We start from the raw sequence: 18,148 nt of genomic DNA, 5'->3' as shown, positions 1-18,148 counted from the left end.
GCATCATAAAATCCAAGTCCTATCTACTTTAGGGCTATTCGAGCAAAAAGTTCTGTAGTATTGTTAGAATTGAATAGCTACAAGGTGCTCTAACAATAATACATGTATAATTCAATGCAGGATTAATGACCACATGGAGAAAGAATCTTCTATGGCAAAAAAAAAAAAAAAAAAAATCCTAGTACTCTTTGGGGCATAAATTTGTCTACGTTTATAAGTCTAAGTCAGCAAGCACATGAAACTGCTGACAAAAGTGTCAAGTATAAAAATGCTGAAAGAAAAATAATGCTCAAGCCGGGCGCAATGGTTCAACGCCTGTAATTCCAGCACTTTGGGAGGCCAAGGTGGGCAGATCACCTGAGGTCAGGAGTTCGAGACCTGCCTAGCAAACATGGTAAAACCCCATCTCTACTAAAAATACAAAAATTAGCCAAGCATGATGGCGGGCGCCTGTAATCCCAGCTACTCGGGAGGCTGAGGTAGGAGAATCACTTGAACCCAGGAGGTGGAGGTTGCAGTGAGCTGCTCAAATGTTAGAGAAATGACTAAATTATGGTATATCCACACTACATAATACTTAGTGATCAACATATTTATGACAACAGTAATGATACAAAGCTAGTAGTAACAAGGGGAGATGATTTACTATTATGCAAAGTTTAAAAAGGCAAGATAGAAGTTATATTTATGGTATGGTTTCAACTATGTATAAATACATATATTTGATATAGGCATATAACCCTAGGATAAAAGATGGAAGGAAAAATACTAAAACATTACAGAGAGTTTTCTCTTAAGGGCAGTGAAGTTATTACAGATGTTTTTGTTTTGTTTTTACCTTTTTTCTTTCTTTTCTGAGACAGGGTCTCGCTGTTGCTTAGGCTGGCCTCAAACTCCTGGGGCTCACACGATCCTTCTGCCTCAGCTTCCTGAGTAGCTGGGACTACAGATGCCTGACACCCCACCCGAATTTATCTATTTTTTTCTTTTCTTTTCTTTCTTTTTTTTTTTTTTTAAGAGACAGGATCCTGCTCTGCTGCCCAGGCTGGAATACAGTGGTGAGACATAGCTCATTGCAGCCTCGAACTCCTGGACTCAAATGACCCTCTCACCTCAGCCTCCCAAGCAGCTGAGATCATAGATTATAGGCACGAACCATCACACCCAGCTTGCCTTTTCTCTTGTCTGTAGTTTCCACACTTTCTATAATGAATAGTGATTACTTTTATTTCTTTTACTTTTAATAATTGTGAACTAGTTCAAATATACAGAAAGCAAAGAAGTAATATTACATCCATGAACTTACCATCCAGACTTGACATTAGCCATATTAAGTCATTTTTGTTTTGGCTCTCTCTTTTGTTAGATAAAATATGACATATATAGCTAAAGATCCTCCTTCATTGCTTTCCTCTACCACCTTTCCCAGAAATAACCCCAGTCCTGATTTTGTTTTGTGGACTCGTCATACATGTTTTTATATGTTTACTGTATTGGTATGAATCTATAAATAATATATATTATGTGCTTTTGAAATTCTCATAAATGGCATTTTATTATAATTATCCCTTTGTGCTTTGCTTCTTTCAATATCCACTATATTTCTGAGAACTATCCATATGGATCTAGCTCATTCATAATAACTGTTTTTTATTCTACTCTGTGACTAACTCACTTTTTTGTCCATCCTTTATTTGCCGTTTTAGAATTCCCCCAAATTAAAAAAAACCCACTTCATATTTTAAAAGGCATTGACAATAGGTACATGAAAAAGGGCAGAACAGTATGCAGAGTACACTACCATTTGTTAAAATGGGGAGAGAAAATGCTCTATATTTGCTTACAGGCATAAAATATCACAAGAAAGGTACAAGAAAGTGATGACAGTTTCTTTGAAGGAGTGAGAATGAATGATTGGGGGACAGGAGGAGAAGTCTTCACTATCTCCATGTTTTTTGGTTCCACTTGAGTTTTGAACCATATGACTATATCACCTATTCAAAAATGTTTTAAGAATTTAAATAACTTTTTATTTTAAAATTTTTTTTGGTAGAGGCAGGATCTTACTCTGGTGCCAGAGCTGGTGTCAAACTTGTGGCCTTAAGTGATCCTCCCACCTCAGTCTCCCAAAGTGCTGGGATTTACAGGCCGGAGCCACCATGCCCAGCCCTTTTTTAAGATAATTTTTTTTTTTAGTTAAGATTTTTTTTTACAAAGCCATTGAAAATGTCTGATACAAAAGAGGTTGGACACTGACTTGTCACAGATGAGGTGGAAAGTTTTGCAATTAAATTGCAATTAACAGCTCAAGACAACTGAAAGCTTCCTTCTTCACAAAACGGAATACAATTCAACTCAAAATTCAATGCAACTTGAAATTCAATCTAAGGGGGAACTTCTTAATTAAGGTAGAATAAAGCTGCCTTATAGAATCCATTCTCCAATATATAAAGGTACAAAAAATACAAAAACAGCAGCAAAGATAATGCAGCAATTATGCAACAAAGAAAGGTTTACAGCCAACCAAATGCCATAAACTTTAAAAAGTACTTGTCATCGAGAAAGAAACAAGATTCTGGGGTGGAAGGCGAAAAAGCAGCACAGTGAGCCAGAATTCATATGATGGCAATGGTTCCTAAGAATAATGAAAAAGGGAACGTGAACTTGGCAGTTTTTACTAGAATTGAAGGCTCAAGAACTGTGTCCCTTTCCCAGGGATACTCTTGGGCCTCAGCTGTCCTATCACTTTGATGGGACATCACCATAATTCCAGGGTACTGAGAAAACAGAGAATACAAATCTGAGAGAGTATCTGATATCCAAGCATGAACACCAGAAAATGAAACAAGAATGGCAACTATACAAACATAGTGTTTATATAGTTGTATAGTTTGTATAGAAACAGTGTTCTCTCTTTCTCTCTCTGCCATGTGAGGACACAGCAAGAAGGTAGCATCTACAAGCCAATGACCAATGGAATAGAATAGAAAGTCCAGAAATAAACCCTTGTATATGTGCTCAACTGATTTTTGATGAGGGTTCCAAGACAATTACATGGGAAAAAAGGAGAGTCTTTTCCACACATTGGGAAAACTATATATCCACATGCAAAAGAATGAAATTGGACCCTTATACCATATACAAAAATTAACTCAAAATGGATCAAAGACCTCAACATAAGAGCTAAAATTATAAAATTCTTAGAAGAAAATATTGGGGAGAATTTTCATGACATTGGATTTGGCAACAATTTCATAGATATAACACTAAAAGCACAAGCAACAGAATTAAAAAAAATAGGTAAATTGAACTTCATCAAAACTAAGAACTCTTGTGCATCAAAAAACACTATTAAGAAAGTGAAAAGACAACCAACAAAACGGAAAAAAAATTGCAAAGCATATATTTGAAAAGAGACTAATTTCTAGAATATATTTTTTAAAAAAACAAACCTATAATGCAACAACAAAAACACCAAAACAACCCAATTAAAAAATAGGCAAAGGACTTGAATAGGCATTTCTTCAAAGAGGATATAAAAATGGCCAATAAGCTCATGAAAAGAAGCTCAAGATCATTAGTCTTTAGGGAAACCACAATAAGATACCCCTTCACATCCATTAGGATGGCTATGATACTCAAAAACCAACAAGAAGTGTTGGTGAGAATGTGGATAAATCAGAACCCTTGTGCAACTGCCGCTGGGAGAGTAAAATGATGCAGCTACTACAGAAAAAAGTTTGGTGGTTCCTCAAAAATTTAAACATACAATTATCATATGACCCAACAATTATACTTCTGGGTATGTACTGAACTGAAAGCAGGGATTTGAACAAGAGATTATTCACAAGACCAAAAGGTGAAAACAACCCAACTATCTATCAACAGAAATGTAGTACATACATGCAATGGAATATTATTTAGCCTTATAAAGGAATGAAATTCTGATACATGCTACAACAAGGATGAACTCTGAACACATTATGCTAAGTAAATCAGACAGATGTAAAATGACAAATACTGTATGACTCTACTCAAATGAGGCACCTAGAATAGGCAAATTCATAGAGCTAGAAAATAGAACAGAGGTTACTAGGGGCTGAGGGAAGAGGAAATGGGAAATTATTGCTTAATGGTTCAAAGTTTCTGTTTGGGATAATGAAAAAATTCTGGAAATGGACAAGTGATGGTTGTACAACATTATGAATGTACTTTAAAGTAATAATAATATAGTACCGATATATGCTACAACATAAATGAACCTCAAAAAATGAAAGAAGAGAGACACAAAATGTCACATATTGTATGATTCCATTTATATAAAATATCCAGAATAAATAAATCCATACAGAGAGAAAGCAGGCTGGTGTCTGCCAGAAGCTGTAGGGAAGAGGAAATGGGCAGTTAACTGCTAAATGGGTATGGATTTTATTTTGAAGTGATGAAAACATTTTGAAACCAGACAGAGGTAGTGGTTACACAAGAAACTGTGAATGTACTAAATGCTACTAGACTGTTCACTTTAAAATAGTTTCTGCTATATAAACCGCATGCTGTAAAGAAAAAAAATTTTTTTTTAAGAAATTTAAAAAATAGTTTTATGTTAGATGAATGCAATGGTTTGAACGTGTCCCTCAAATTTCCTGTGTTGGAAACTTCATCCCCATGCAACAGTGTTGAGAGGTGGGAGTTTCAAAAGGTGATTAGGCCATGAGGATTCTTTGTAATCCTCACAGATTAATGCCATTATCACATGAGTGGGTTCCTCATAAAAAGATGGATTTGTGAATGGATTAATGCCATTCCTGGTGTATGTGTGTGGGTTAATGGATTAATGCCATTATCACATGAGTGGCTTCCTCATAAAAGGATGAGTTTGGCCTCTCCCACTCTCTTGCTCTTCTGCCCGCCACCACAGGATGACAATGAAGCAAGAAAGTCCCTGCCAAATGCAGGTCCCTAGGTCTTAGACATCTCAGCCTCCGAAACTATAAGAAATAAATCTCTGTTCTTTATACATTACCCAGTCTCAGGTTGTTCTGTTATACTAGCACAAAATAGACTAAGACAGTAAATTCCACCCCAATTAAAAAATGTTAATAATTAATTTAAAAATTATTTACAATGTGAAGTAGTGCTCCATGTAGATAATAGAGACATTATAGGTTTTTTTGGTTTCAGAGCAAAAGCTATATACTCCTACCCACTACTCAAGTAAATAGGGAAACATTTCTTTTTATAAAAGGTACTGGCCGGGCGCGGTGGCTCAAGCCTGTAATCCCAGCACTTTGGAAGGCCGAGGCGGGCGGATCACGAGGTCAGGATATCAAGACCATCCTGGCTAACACGGTGAAACCCCGTCTCTACTAAAATATACAAAAATTAGCCAGGCATGGTGGCGGGCACCTGTAGTCCCAGCTACTGGGGAGGCTGAGGCAGGAGAATGGCGTAAACCCGGGAGGCGGAGCTTGCGGTGAGCTGAGATCTGGCCACTGCACTCCAGTCTGGGCGACAGAGTGAGACCCCGTCTCAAAAAAAAAAAAAAAAAAAAAAGGTACTTAAATTGCAGGGTTCCACTTGTATTTAAGATTAATATTTTCCAGACAACTCCAATTATACATTATTTTAAGGGAGGACTAAGTCTTCTAATATTTTCATTCTCTATCAACACATACACACAATGTAGAATCAATAAATGATAATTCTGTAAGAATTTAGCAGTATGTACCATTAAGCAAAGTCGATCAAAAAGAGTTTGTTCCAATCCATTTTCATGAGCTGCATCAGAACCCTGAATAGTAGGAGGTAGCTGTTTGGGATCTCCAACAAGAATCAGCTTTTCACACTCAAACCTAAAACAGAATTTCAAAAATTAATCTAAGCAATTAAAAAGAGTGCATTAACATCATTTATTACACTGTTTGCCAAAATTGTACTTCAAAATATTCAAATGCCATGAAATATCCTGAGTACTAATAAAGCTTAGTAGTGCTATTAAGCACATTAAAGGCTTTGAAAAGTTACGCAATAAAGAATCCTTTATATAATTTAGTTACCCTCCCCGCACATAAAAGCTAGTAGGTGCCCCTTGCCTCTGCATGGAATTAATATTTCACAGAGCATATTTGGGAAATGCTAGTTTTTAGAATCCATAAACTCTTAAAATTAAAGTCTTTCTTAGGAGTCATTTAGCTTAAACCGTTGTCTTAGAAATTAAGTAAATTGGGTTCTCAGGGGCTAAATGTTTTCCTAAATAGGAGTAGGATATAGTGGGGAAAAATCAAAGTTTTATAAACAAACCTATATCTAAATCTCAACTCCATTATATTTTAGATACCTAGCAGGTTATTTAATCCTTTCATGCTTCAGTATTATTATTTTTTCTTTTTTCTTTTTTTTTGAGACGGGGTTTCACTCTGTGTCACCCAGGCTAGACTGCAGTCGTGCGATCCCTGCTCACTGCAGCCTTGACCTCCTGGGCTCAAGCAATCCTCCCACCTCAGCCTCCCAAGTTGCTGGGACTTTAGGCACACACTACCACGCCCAGCTAATTTTGTATTTTCTGTAGAAATGGGGATTTGCCATGTTGCCCAAGCTGGTCTCAAACTCCTAGACTCAAACAATCCAGCCGCCTCAGCGTCATAAAGTGCTTGGATTACAGGTGTTACCCCTAGGAAAAGAATATTTTAGGTTACCTTGCAATGGGAAGGAGAGAGGCCGGTTCGGTTATCTGACTACACTCATCCAACACAACTACAGGAAATTTAAGATCATTCATGCATGGGAATGGGCAGGCTGCACAGGTAACTCCAACTACTCGAACCTTTATTACAACAAAAATGTTATTAATTAACAACTATTAAAAGAAAATAAGAGAACGTATTTACCAAAGAACTTGTAGGCTAAAATTAGAGAGTGAGCTAGTTCTAATTTAATTCCTAGCCATCAGAAATCTTAGGTCATCATATCTCCATATTTTTATTATTCCTACATACAAAATGGAAATCAACAAATGTAGGTTACTTAAGCCACAAGCCCATTAACAAGAACAAATAAAAGACATATTTTGATATTCAGAAGGAAAGTATCACAATATCAAGCATTTGTAAAATATCAAGGATGACGCACATATTTTATTGTCTAGATGAGGTTAGACAACATACATTATATCAACACAGGCCAAAGTTCTTCACAAAAAACATTGAATATGTTAACGAAATATTCTTTGCTTAACCTTCAAGCACATTAGTTTTATTTATTTAAAAATGTAAAGATGACTAATTTTAAACAACAGTAAATAAAATGTACTCGTAGCCTGTGAATATATTTGAATCTTGTAAATTACACATAATAGCAACATGGCATTACTCTGAAGGCAAAAAGCTTCATAAAAGCTGATTTTTAATCTCTAAAGCTAAATGTAAACAATAGGGAAATCTATGAATTTTCTAAATCGATGTAGTCATTGACCTAGAAGCCCGCTATCTATACACATATGTGTACATACACATATACACACGTATGTTTGTGTACATATACATATGTGTGTATAAACACATACACATACATGTACATATACATATACAGTCATGTGCCACATAACAATGTGATGTTTCGGTCAATGATGGACCAGATATATGATGATGGTCTCATAAAATTATAATGGAGCTGAAAAATTCCCAGCCCCTAGTGACATCACAACTCTCACAGCACAATGCATTATGCATGTGTTTATGGTAATCCTGGTGTAAACAAACCTATTGTACTGCCAGTCATATAAAACTATAGCACATACAATTATGTACAGTTCATAATACTTGATAATAAATGACTATTTTAGTGGTTTATACATTTACTATAGCATACTTTTATTATTATTTTAGAATGTACTCCTACTTATTTAAAAAAAAAAAAAAAGTTGTCTATAAAACAGTTTCAGGGACGTCCTTCGGGAGGTATCCAGAAGAAGGTATTGTTATCATAAGCCCTGACAGCCCCATGTGTCCTATTGCCCCTAAAAACTTTCTAGTGGGATAAGATGTAGAGGGGGAAGACAGTGATATTGATGATCCTGACCCTGGGTAGGCCTAGAATAATGTGTGTGTTTGTATCTTAGTTTTAAACAATAAAAGAAAAAAACAGTTTTAAAGATAAAAAAAGAAAAATTTTAAATAAAGCTTATGGAATATTTTTGTAGATACAAAATGTTTGTGTTTCAAGCTGCGTTATTACAAAAGAATCAAACAGTTTTTAAAAATTTTAAACTTCATAAAGTAAAAATGTTATCATAAGCTAATTTATTATTGAAGAAAGAAAACATTTTTAAATAAATTTGGGGTAGCTTAACTGTACAGTGTTTACAAAGTCTACAGTAGGCCAGGCGTGGTGGCTCACACCTGTAATTCCAGCACTTTGGGAGGCTGAAGCAGGTGGATCGCTGAAGGTCAGGGGTTTGAGACCAGCCTGGCCAACATGGTGAAACCCCATCTCTAATAAAAATGCAAAACTTAGCCGGGCATGGTGGCAGGTGTCTGTAATCCCAGCTACTCGGGAGGCTGAGGCAGAAGAATCGCTTGAACCCGGGAAGCGGAGGTTGCAGTGAGCTGAGATCGCAGACTGCACTCCAGCCTGGACAGAGCAAGATTCTGTCTCAAAAAAATCAAAACTTTTTTTTAAGTCTACAGTAGTGTACAGCAGTGTCCTAGGCCTCCACATTCACTCACCACTCACTCACTGACTCAACCACAGTGACTTCCAGTCCTGCAAGCTCCATTCGTAGTAATTTAACTATAAAGTTAACTATTAAAAAGCTATAATATACATAGTTTTCTGAGGACTTCTAGAACCAAAACTTTGTGGTTATTATTTCCAATTTCTCCTTCCCTCCCTCCCTATACAGGTGTACCATTTTAAATCTTTTATACCATATTTTCACAGTACATTTTCTGTTTAGATACAGAAATACCATTGTGTTACAATTAATTGCCTACAGTATACAGTACAGTAACATGCTGTACAGATTTGTAGCTGAGGAGCAACAGGCTATACGATGTGGCTTAGGTGTGTAGTAGGCTATACCATCTAGGTTTGTGTAAGTACACTATGACGTTCACACAATGACAAAACTGTAAAACAATACATTTCTCAGAATGTAATTCCATTGTTAAATGATATGTGATTGTACTTATTCTCTTCTAACAATCTGAAGATCTATAAAATTATACTTCTTGATAGTAAGGGCAGTTCATACCAACTGACCATATCTTTTTTCAACAAAGTGACAAAAAATATACTTTACAAATTAAATACTGCCTCCACAGATCCTACAAAACAAGAAAACATTACAACCGCCTTATTTTTTTAATAATAAATAATACTCACCACACACAATAGCCCTGTATCAGTTAGGTTTTCTTCTTTTGTTAAAAACAAAAACAAAAATCTTAAAGCCATATTTATATCAGAAATTCCACAGTATTTAAACGTTCAGTGCTTTAAAAATGATCAAGCTTCAGTGCCATCTGAAATATTATTCATTTTATTTAATTTCTGGCAACTATGTCTACAAAACAATCTTAGAATGAGAACTCTAAAGTTCTGTGTCAGGAAGTTTTTAAATTTAAAGAAATGTCTAATACAAAGACCTAAAGTTTTAAGTTTTCTTTAAAAAATTATATTATCTTTTAATTTATTATTATGTTGCTGAGATTCTAACAGCAGAAAAGATTTTGTTACTGACCTAACAAGTATTAATTAACTATGAAGCATTTTTAAAAATTAGTTTTATTGTGAAGACATGTCACTTTAGAAATGAGTCAGGTCTTCCGGGTGTGGTGGCTCATGCCTGTAATCCCAGCACTTTGGGAGGCGGAGGTGGGAGGATCACTTAAGGTCAGGAGTTTGAGACCAGCCTGGCCAACATTGTGAAACCCCATCTCTACTAAAAATACAAAAATTAGCCGGGTGTGGTGGCACGTGCCTGTAGTCCCAGCTACTCAGGAGGCTGAGGCAGGAGAATCGCTTGAACCCAGGAGGTGGAGGTTGCAGTGAGCTGAGACTGTGCCACTGCACTCCAGCCTGCAGCCTGGGCGACAGAGTGACTCTGGCTCAAAAAAAAAAAAAAGAAAAAAAGGTGTCAGGTCTGAATGCCTGACTGGACCTTAGAAATATGTCAGAGAAAACATCTAAAAAAATAATTCCTCTAAAATAGTTTTCATTTGTGAATAGGTGATACCAATGAGCAATAGATCATGGTAACTGAGCTTTCATTCAGAAAATCATCCAAGACATCGTTAACAATGATACATTATTCTTACGTATCATTGTTATGTTGGGTGAGTAAAGTGGTAAGTAGTTTAAATAAATGACTAATTTGTATTAATTGAACACAGCCAAACTAAGCCTTTCTGGATTTGGTTAAGAAGAGAGTACAGAGTTAACTCTAAAATTCAAATAACAGAAAGTTAGTCTGAAGTTTTCTGAGGACTTCCAGAACCAAAACTTGTTATAGATTTAGTTATTATTTCCAGTTTCTCCTTCCTGCTCTAGGAAATTATTATTACATATCCACACCCTTTGCCATGTTACTTGGCAGTGCTTCCCACCAGAGAAGTAGGGGAGTATATTTCCTTGCCTCACTGATGTTAGGCTTGGCCATGTGACCTGTTACAGTAAATGGAATGTCAGCAGACATAATATGAACTGAAGCCTTAAATGTGTTTCTGTGATCTGTCCTGCCCTCTTGCACTTCTGCCATCTGTTAAAAAGATCATGCCATAGCAACTGTTCTCAGAATGAGAGACTTGATCCGTAGCCTCAGGCCAAGCGACACCACTTGACCTGTAGAGTCATAAGCTGTTGTCTTAAAGTACTAAGACTGAGTTTGTCAACCCTCATTATTTCAGCAATAGCTGATTAATACAGGGTCCCAAGTAGACTGATTTTCTCAACTCTCTAGCAGAAAGTTGCCAATGTGCAAGTGGCCCAAGAAGCCAACAACTTTCTTTTACTCCATCCCCATTGCTTTTCCCCATGCTCTACTTTCACAGGAGGAAGCTGCTGATTGATTTCTCTCTTCCAACAGCTGATGCCCAGGCTTCCCTGGATCAAAACTTGATAAAGAAGATAGTGCTACCTGTTAAAGCCTGGAATCTTGTGTGCTTAGTCTTGGCTCCCAATACCTGGAAGCTAGTATCTGAGCCTCCTGGATTTTTGGATATATACAAACACTAAAGGACTTGGCTTTCTTGGAGAGCATCAGCCACAAATTTCATTTGGATATTTTGCTCAGGGTCAGACCCTGTCCATCACTGTTTCTCCTAGAATACAACCAATTTCATTTAACTTGCAAGGAATCTATTCCCACCTCTATACTTTCCTCTTCAAGCCTATAAAAAGAAAGTAAACAGGGAGAAGGAGAAAGGATGACTCAGTCATGGTGAGTTGGATCTATTCACGAATTTGAAGAATGCTTTGAAGCAAACATAAAAGATACACTGGGTAGACTATATCCAAGGATCCACATGCATGCACCTCAGTAGAATCTAAACTATCATGGCAGTTTGTTTTATTTAAAGGAAATATTATTTCATCAACAGAAACAAGAGAATCTGAATGGTATACATAAATCAAGAAACAAACTGAAGCTACTTCTTACCTGCTTCAGCAGGGTTCTGTTTGTCCCCAGTTTATGCTGCTCAATGCTTTTTCTCACATAGACTCTTTCCGTAGGAGTCAGGTCTTCTTTCATTAGTGCATGTAGTTCTTTTAACTGTTCACTTTCATTTTCTGAGCCAGCATGCAGGCTAAAGAATTATATTAAAAACACTCCTCTTTATTTCATTTTTTGTAACATCACAGTAAAGCAAAATACGAATTTTCTAAGTTAACCAAGAAAAGATAAGCCTTTCTCCATTCTTCAAAAATCAAATTTAAGGTAAGAGTGATATAAAAGTACCATACTTCCCTCTGACCATTCTGTGGCTTCTGGAATTTTGCATTCTTACCTATAAGGTAAAATTGGTTTGGCAATCTTCCTAACACTCCCAACTCTGATAAAGTTTTCAAATCCAAGACTGAGAAGCCTTTAAATAAGAAAACAATATAGATTCTGATTATTTAGGAAACAGAATACAAAATAAAGTTTTATATAATAACTGTGTTATTACAACTAATTTTGTGTAACAGTATATTTTAGTTATAAAATTTAATGTGAAATACCTAAACTCAAAGTAAATGCAATGTAGTTGGTTTTTTAAATATAATGCATTTTCTAGAGAATTAAAAAATATGCATTATTCCATCTTGAAGGCTCATTAAATGTTCATAAAAAGCCAATGTTAGTATTTATCACAAATAAAATTGCCTCTAAAGACACAATATAGAAAGCAATAGCTACCATATACTTAGCACCAAGATTTGTTAGGAAGAGCCTCTTTACGTATGTTACATTGTTTAATACTCACGACAGCTCTAGATGACATCTCCTCTTAGAGATAAGGACACAAGCTCAGAGGTGAGGTATCATGATTCAAACCCAGGCAACCCTGTCTACATCCAAAGGTTATGACTGGTCCTCTACATACATTACCCCTTAGTTAGGGCTTTGTGAGGAATGACCCCTCACCTACACTTTCCTTTTATATATCTTACAGCTCTAGCACTATGCTGGGAACACAGCTGGAACTCAGTGAATACTCAACTCTCTAAAACTTCTACCACTTCAAAATGGGAATGTAAAGACCTGGAGAACTAAACTATAGATCTCTAAAAACAATTTTCCAAAATAATTACGAAACAAATTAGTATCAATATATGAATAGATTTCAATTTTCACATTTTTCATAGTCTTCAGCTTGAAGAATAATAGCAACTTAATGGGCTGAAATACTAGCTTACGATTTTTTTTTCAATGCAAGTTTGGTTGAATCTATAATAACAAAGGTGCAGTCTCCTCAAAGTACTATTCACCCCATGCTCTTTCATTTTTTCTCAAGAAACTGTTCTATCCACTACAATAGGAAAACAAGGTCTGTTCAAGCACACAATGAAAAGGTTATTTCGGTGTGAAGAAATGTATGAAACCAGACTATAAGCAGTTGAGGCATAGATCCTAATTAGAGATTCACATTTCTCAGGTCCTTATCAGAGATTTAAGCATTAAAGAATCTCTTTTATAAGTTTCCTGTTAACTTTTAGTATTGAGTACTTACCTTCCCTCCTCATTCTAACTTCTTGTTTTTTTGTTTGCTTGTTTGTTTTTAATATTGTTTTGTTTTCTAACAGTCTACAGTTAAATTTTCACCTTGGGCTAATCAATCTAAAGTTCTTTCCTGTGTAGTCTCCAGGTAACTCTTCATTGTCTTTATTAAAAACAAACAAACAAACACAACGTCCTCAGCCACTCTTTTAAATTGCTTATAAGAGTGTACACTGAAAGAATCTTTCTGAAGGGAAATTTTGAAAAGTATATTTAGAAGCTTAAAAGTTTTCATATCTTTTATTCTAGGCTTAGGATTATTTTCCTAAGGAAAGAATCAGAAATGGATACAGAGTTTTATGTTTAAGGATCTTTGTCATAATATAATTCATACTGGCAAGAATTTGGAAATAATTTACTGATCAAAAATTGCTTACAGTATGGCATAAGAAAATCATTGAATACAATAGAGTTATAAAAAATTATGTTTTCTAAGTTTTTTTTTTTTGGGACAGAGTCTCACTTTGTCACCCAGGCTGGAGTGCAGTGGTGTGATCTTGGCACACTGCAACCTCCACCTTCCGGGTTCAAGTGATTCTTGTGCCTCAGCTGCCCGAGTAGCTGGAATTACAGGCATGTCCCACCATTCCCAGCTAATTTTTATATTTTTGGTAGAGATAGGGATTCACCATGCTCGCCAGGCTAGTCTTGAACTCCTGGCCTCAAGTGATCTGCTCACCTCAGCCTCCCAAAGTATTGGGAATACAGGTATGAGCCAACTTTTTAAGTAAAAAAAGCAGGACACAAACAACACATACTATTGAATCTCAAATTTGGAAAACAAAATGTATGAGTGTGTATTTAAAAATCTGTAAGTAAATATAATAAAACATCTGTGTAGTCTGCATATGTTCTACCATAAACATTCACTTGTATAATTATGAAAGTTAATTTTTTAAATGCCTAAGCTTAGAAATAATGACTGTTTCTCCTAACCAAACTGCCATTTATGTTGAAATTCAGATCATTAAACATTGGAATATTGGTGAAATATTGTAATATTCTTTGCATTTTTAATAAAGTCTTATGCAATCACAAAAATTACCTTCAAAACAGATTATTGTCTTCTTTGCATTCCTCTTATTGAAATAAAAAACATAATATACTTAAATTGTTAAGCCATTTTACTATGATGTGTTCATATAGGCAGATGAACAAGAGACTAATCTATAACTACTGATTCTGGAATTTGATTCTAGCCTACTTCTTTTTATTTATTTATTTTTTTTTTTTTTTTAATTTTTTTTTTTTTTTTGAGACAGTCTCCCTCTGTCACCCAGGCTGGAGTGCAGTGGTACAGTCTCAGCTCACTGCAGCCTCTGCCTTCTGAGTTCAAGCAATTCTCCTGCCTCAGTCTCCTGAGTGACTGGGATTACAGGCACCTGGCACCACACCGGCTGTTTTTTGGTATTTTTAGTAAAGACGGGATTTCATGATGTTGGCCAAGCTGGTGTTGAACTTCTGACATCAAGTGATCTGCCCACGTTGGCCTCCCAAAGTGCTGGGATTACAGGCATGAGCCACCATGCCCAGCCTGATTTTAACCTACTTCTAAGGTAATAGACCCAAGACTCCTAGGTCAGAGACAAAGGACTTTTACTTATGGCACAGGAAGCAGTATAATTATCAACATATCTGCATTGGTTTCCCTTGGCTCCCAAGTCACATGAGGAGACAAACAGCGTCCAGGTAGATGCCTGCACATGCCGTGGGTTGAGGAGTAGGGCAAGAACACTGAGGCTGGGGATCCAATATCTTATAACAAGTAATAAGCAAGCCTGCTCTTTGTCCTGGAGGGAGACATTACTTCATCAGTCAAAGTTGCTTATTGCAAACAAAATGTGAGAAATGTTTTGGGTAAGAATGGTCAGGGACTTGTATCCTTGGCATCCCAGCAGGGATGCTCAGGGATGCTGGCAGACTGCCTCCCTCAACAATGCATCTCTAGCCCTACATGTTCTTGGCTGAACTTGAATTTTTGCATGAGTATCACTGTGCCAAAATTTCCAGTTTTGGTTTTTATTTTATCCTACTTACAAACTAATTAGTTAGCCTGTTACTGTTTCATAGATGCTGGCTCCTGGGTCAGAGACAAATGTCTTGCATTCTTGGCATAACCAGCAAGAGTACATGGACACTCAGGGCCCACAGTGGGTTGTCTCTCTCAACAATATCCCAAAACAATAGCTACTTAAATGCACTTGTCATGCCTACCCAAGAAGTACTCTGTCAACAGCCACATTAGTAGAAGAAGAAATTAGAAGTTTCCATGGCCTTGCATTTCCAACGGTGGGAGCTTCACTCTTTTCAAACAGCTGTACAAAGAACAAAATCACCACTGCCAGCAAATAACTCTTTCCTGCTCCAAACACACCTGATTATTTTAAAAGAAGAAGAAAAAATAAAAAGCATAAAATAAATAAATTTCTTTTTTCTTTTCTTTTTTGAGACAGAGTCTCACTCTGTCACCCAGGCTGGAGTGCAATGGCACAATCTCAGCTCACTGTAACCTCCGCCTCCCAGATTCAAGTGATTCTCCTGTCTCATCCTCCCAAGCAGCTGGGATTACCAGCATGCATCACCACACCTGGCTAATTTTTGTATTTTTAGTAGAGCCACGGTTTCACCGTATTGGCAGGCTGGTCTCAAACTCCTGAACTCAAGTGATCCACCTGCCTTGGCCTCCCAAAGTGCTGGAATTACAGGCGTGAGCCTCTGTGCCTGGTCAAACATAAATTTCTATAGGCATAACAAATATTTCATCCATCTCTCCCTCCTCCATTTAATTAATTAATGTGCTCGAGAAACACTGAGTGCTCACTATGTGCAAAGCACAGGGGATAGATAACCAAAATACTTCCACTTTTAATGAGACCATCGCCTACTTAAAATTATAAACAAGTAAAGTAATAATTAGAAATAATATGGTAAGTAATATTATTTTGGATCACAGAAGGAAGAAAATCTATCCCTGCTTTGATGGAGATGTGAGTACTTCCTAAAATTAAGAAGTAGAACTAAGACTTCCAGAATAAGATATCCAGACTGCTTAGAGAAAGGGCCATTCCAGGCAGAGCCATGACAAAGCATGCAGCTGTTAAAGTAACTTTTCTATATAACCTCTACCAAATAGGTAAGAGATGAGGCTGATAAAGTAGGCACGGGAGCTAGTAAGGTAAATCACAAAAGCTCTGTTTGCTATAGCTAAACAAAGTTTGAATCTTATCTCAGAGTCCAGCAGATGTCATCTAAAGATTTTCAGCAATGGTTGTTTTTTTTGTTTTGTTTTGTTTTGTCTTTTTGAGACAGGGTCTGGCTCCGTTGCCCAGGTTGGAGTGCAGTGGTGCAATCTTGACTCACTGCGACCTCTGCCTCCCAGGTTCAAGCCATCCTCCCACCACAACCTCCCAAGTAGCTGGGACTACAGGTTCATGCCTCCATGTCCAGCTAATTTTTAAATGTTTTTGTAGAAACAGGGTTTTGCCATGTTGCCCAGGCTGATCTTGAACTCCTGAGCTTAAGCGAGCTACCCTCCTTGACCTCCCAAAGTGCTGGGATTACAGGTGTGAGGCCAAGCAATGAGTTTGACTTAATCAGATTGTGTTTTAAAAAAACAACTTGAATGAAAATATGAAGTAAGGCACAACTAATGGTAGATCAATTAGAAAGTTTGTGAGATAATTACAACAATAATAAATGTTAACTTTACTGAGCGCCTCCCACGTGCCAAGCACTGTTCTAAGCCCTTTACATATGTTAACTCATTTAATCCTCCAACCCTATGAGGTGAATGCTATTATGATCTCCATTTTGCAGAGTAGGAAATTAAAGATTAAGAGATATATAACCTGCCCAAAATCATACAGCTAACAAATGATAGAGTCAGAATGTAAATTCAGGATTCTAACTCTAGAGTCCGCACTCTTACCCACTAGGCTATATGGAGGTATGATGAAGCCTTCGATTGAGGGGATACAAGTAAACTGGAGAAGAGATACTCAATATGAAAGACAGATAGAATCTAGAAGGAACACATCTTAGTGACTAAGCTAATGGCAGGAGATGAATAGTGAGAGAATAAGAGGAGGATTAAGAGAGAGTCACTTAATCTTGAGAGAATCTAGGATGACTCTCAGGTTTGATTTGGTCAACAGGGTGGATATGATATAATTCCTCAAAATGGGACAAAAAAGTAGGATTAGCTTTGGTGTAGAGGTCTATGAGAGAAAATGTGCTACTGAGGCAACAGAATCCAGATAGAACTATTTACTGTAAGTAGGAGGAAGTAAATCGCCTTTGCTATGACAGAACCAAGCAGTAAGAACAGCTCCAAAATTAGGTAAATTGGAGAAGGAAGGCAGGACATTGAAAGCAGTTTCTGCTATGACCTCCATTTCCTCTTTTAGAGGCAAGATCAAGAGAAAGGGCAAGAATGAGGTTATGAGAAGAATTAAGGTTTGTAATCACTGATATAAAGGATAGAAGAGTGAGCTGACTAGGAATAAACAAAAGGTTTTGCTAGTCAAGTTAAGTTTACTATAGGACAGCAACATGTAAACATCTAAATCAAATCTGGTTATTTTGACCATAAGCTAATAATGCTACTCATTTATCAGATACACTAATAAGTCTCCTTTTTTAGGGTAGTCAGTTCTGTTCTCATCTAACAGTTTACCAAAGTGGGTACAGGTTAAAAAGTCTGCTTAGAGTTATTCTTGAACCTCATTTGACTAGGAAATTATAAAGGAGCAGACTGAGTTACAAAAGCTTACAAATAGAAAACAATTAGGCCGGGTGCGGTGGCTCAAGCCTGTAATCCCAGCACTTTGGGAGGCCGAGACGGGTGGATCACGAGGTCAGGAGATCGAGACCATCCTGGCTAACACGGTG

General features: G+C 36.8%; 1 protein-coding gene across 1 annotated transcript in view; it reads right to left on the bottom strand.

Annotated features, from left to right (window-relative positions):
• Positions 1–18,148, bottom strand: part of ZGRF1 (zinc finger, GRF-type containing 1) — a 102,901-nt gene that overhangs the window by 2,629 nt on the left and 82,124 nt on the right. The window contains exons 19-24 of the mRNA XM_011997288.1: positions 17,647–17,753; positions 15,473–15,632; positions 12,006–12,083; positions 11,657–11,804; positions 6,696–6,823; positions 5,729–5,852 (exon numbers count right to left, since the gene is read on the bottom strand). Of these exons, the coding sequence (XP_011852678.1) occupies positions 5,729–5,852; positions 6,696–6,823; positions 11,657–11,804; positions 12,006–12,083; positions 15,473–15,632; positions 17,647–17,753 (745 nt within the window). The remainder of the gene's footprint in view (positions 1–5,728; positions 5,853–6,695; positions 6,824–11,656; positions 11,805–12,005; positions 12,084–15,472; positions 15,633–17,646; positions 17,754–18,148) is intronic.

The sequence above is a fragment of the Mandrillus leucophaeus genome, unplaced genomic scaffold (genome assembly GCF_000951045.1).
Source record: "Mandrillus leucophaeus isolate KB7577 unplaced genomic scaffold, Mleu.le_1.0 Scaffold535, whole genome shotgun sequence".
Lineage (NCBI taxonomy): Eukaryota > Metazoa > Chordata > Mammalia > Primates > Cercopithecidae > Mandrillus > Mandrillus leucophaeus.
The sequence above is the reverse complement of the archived record's forward strand: the minus strand, read 5'-3'. Positions and strand labels throughout refer to the sequence as shown.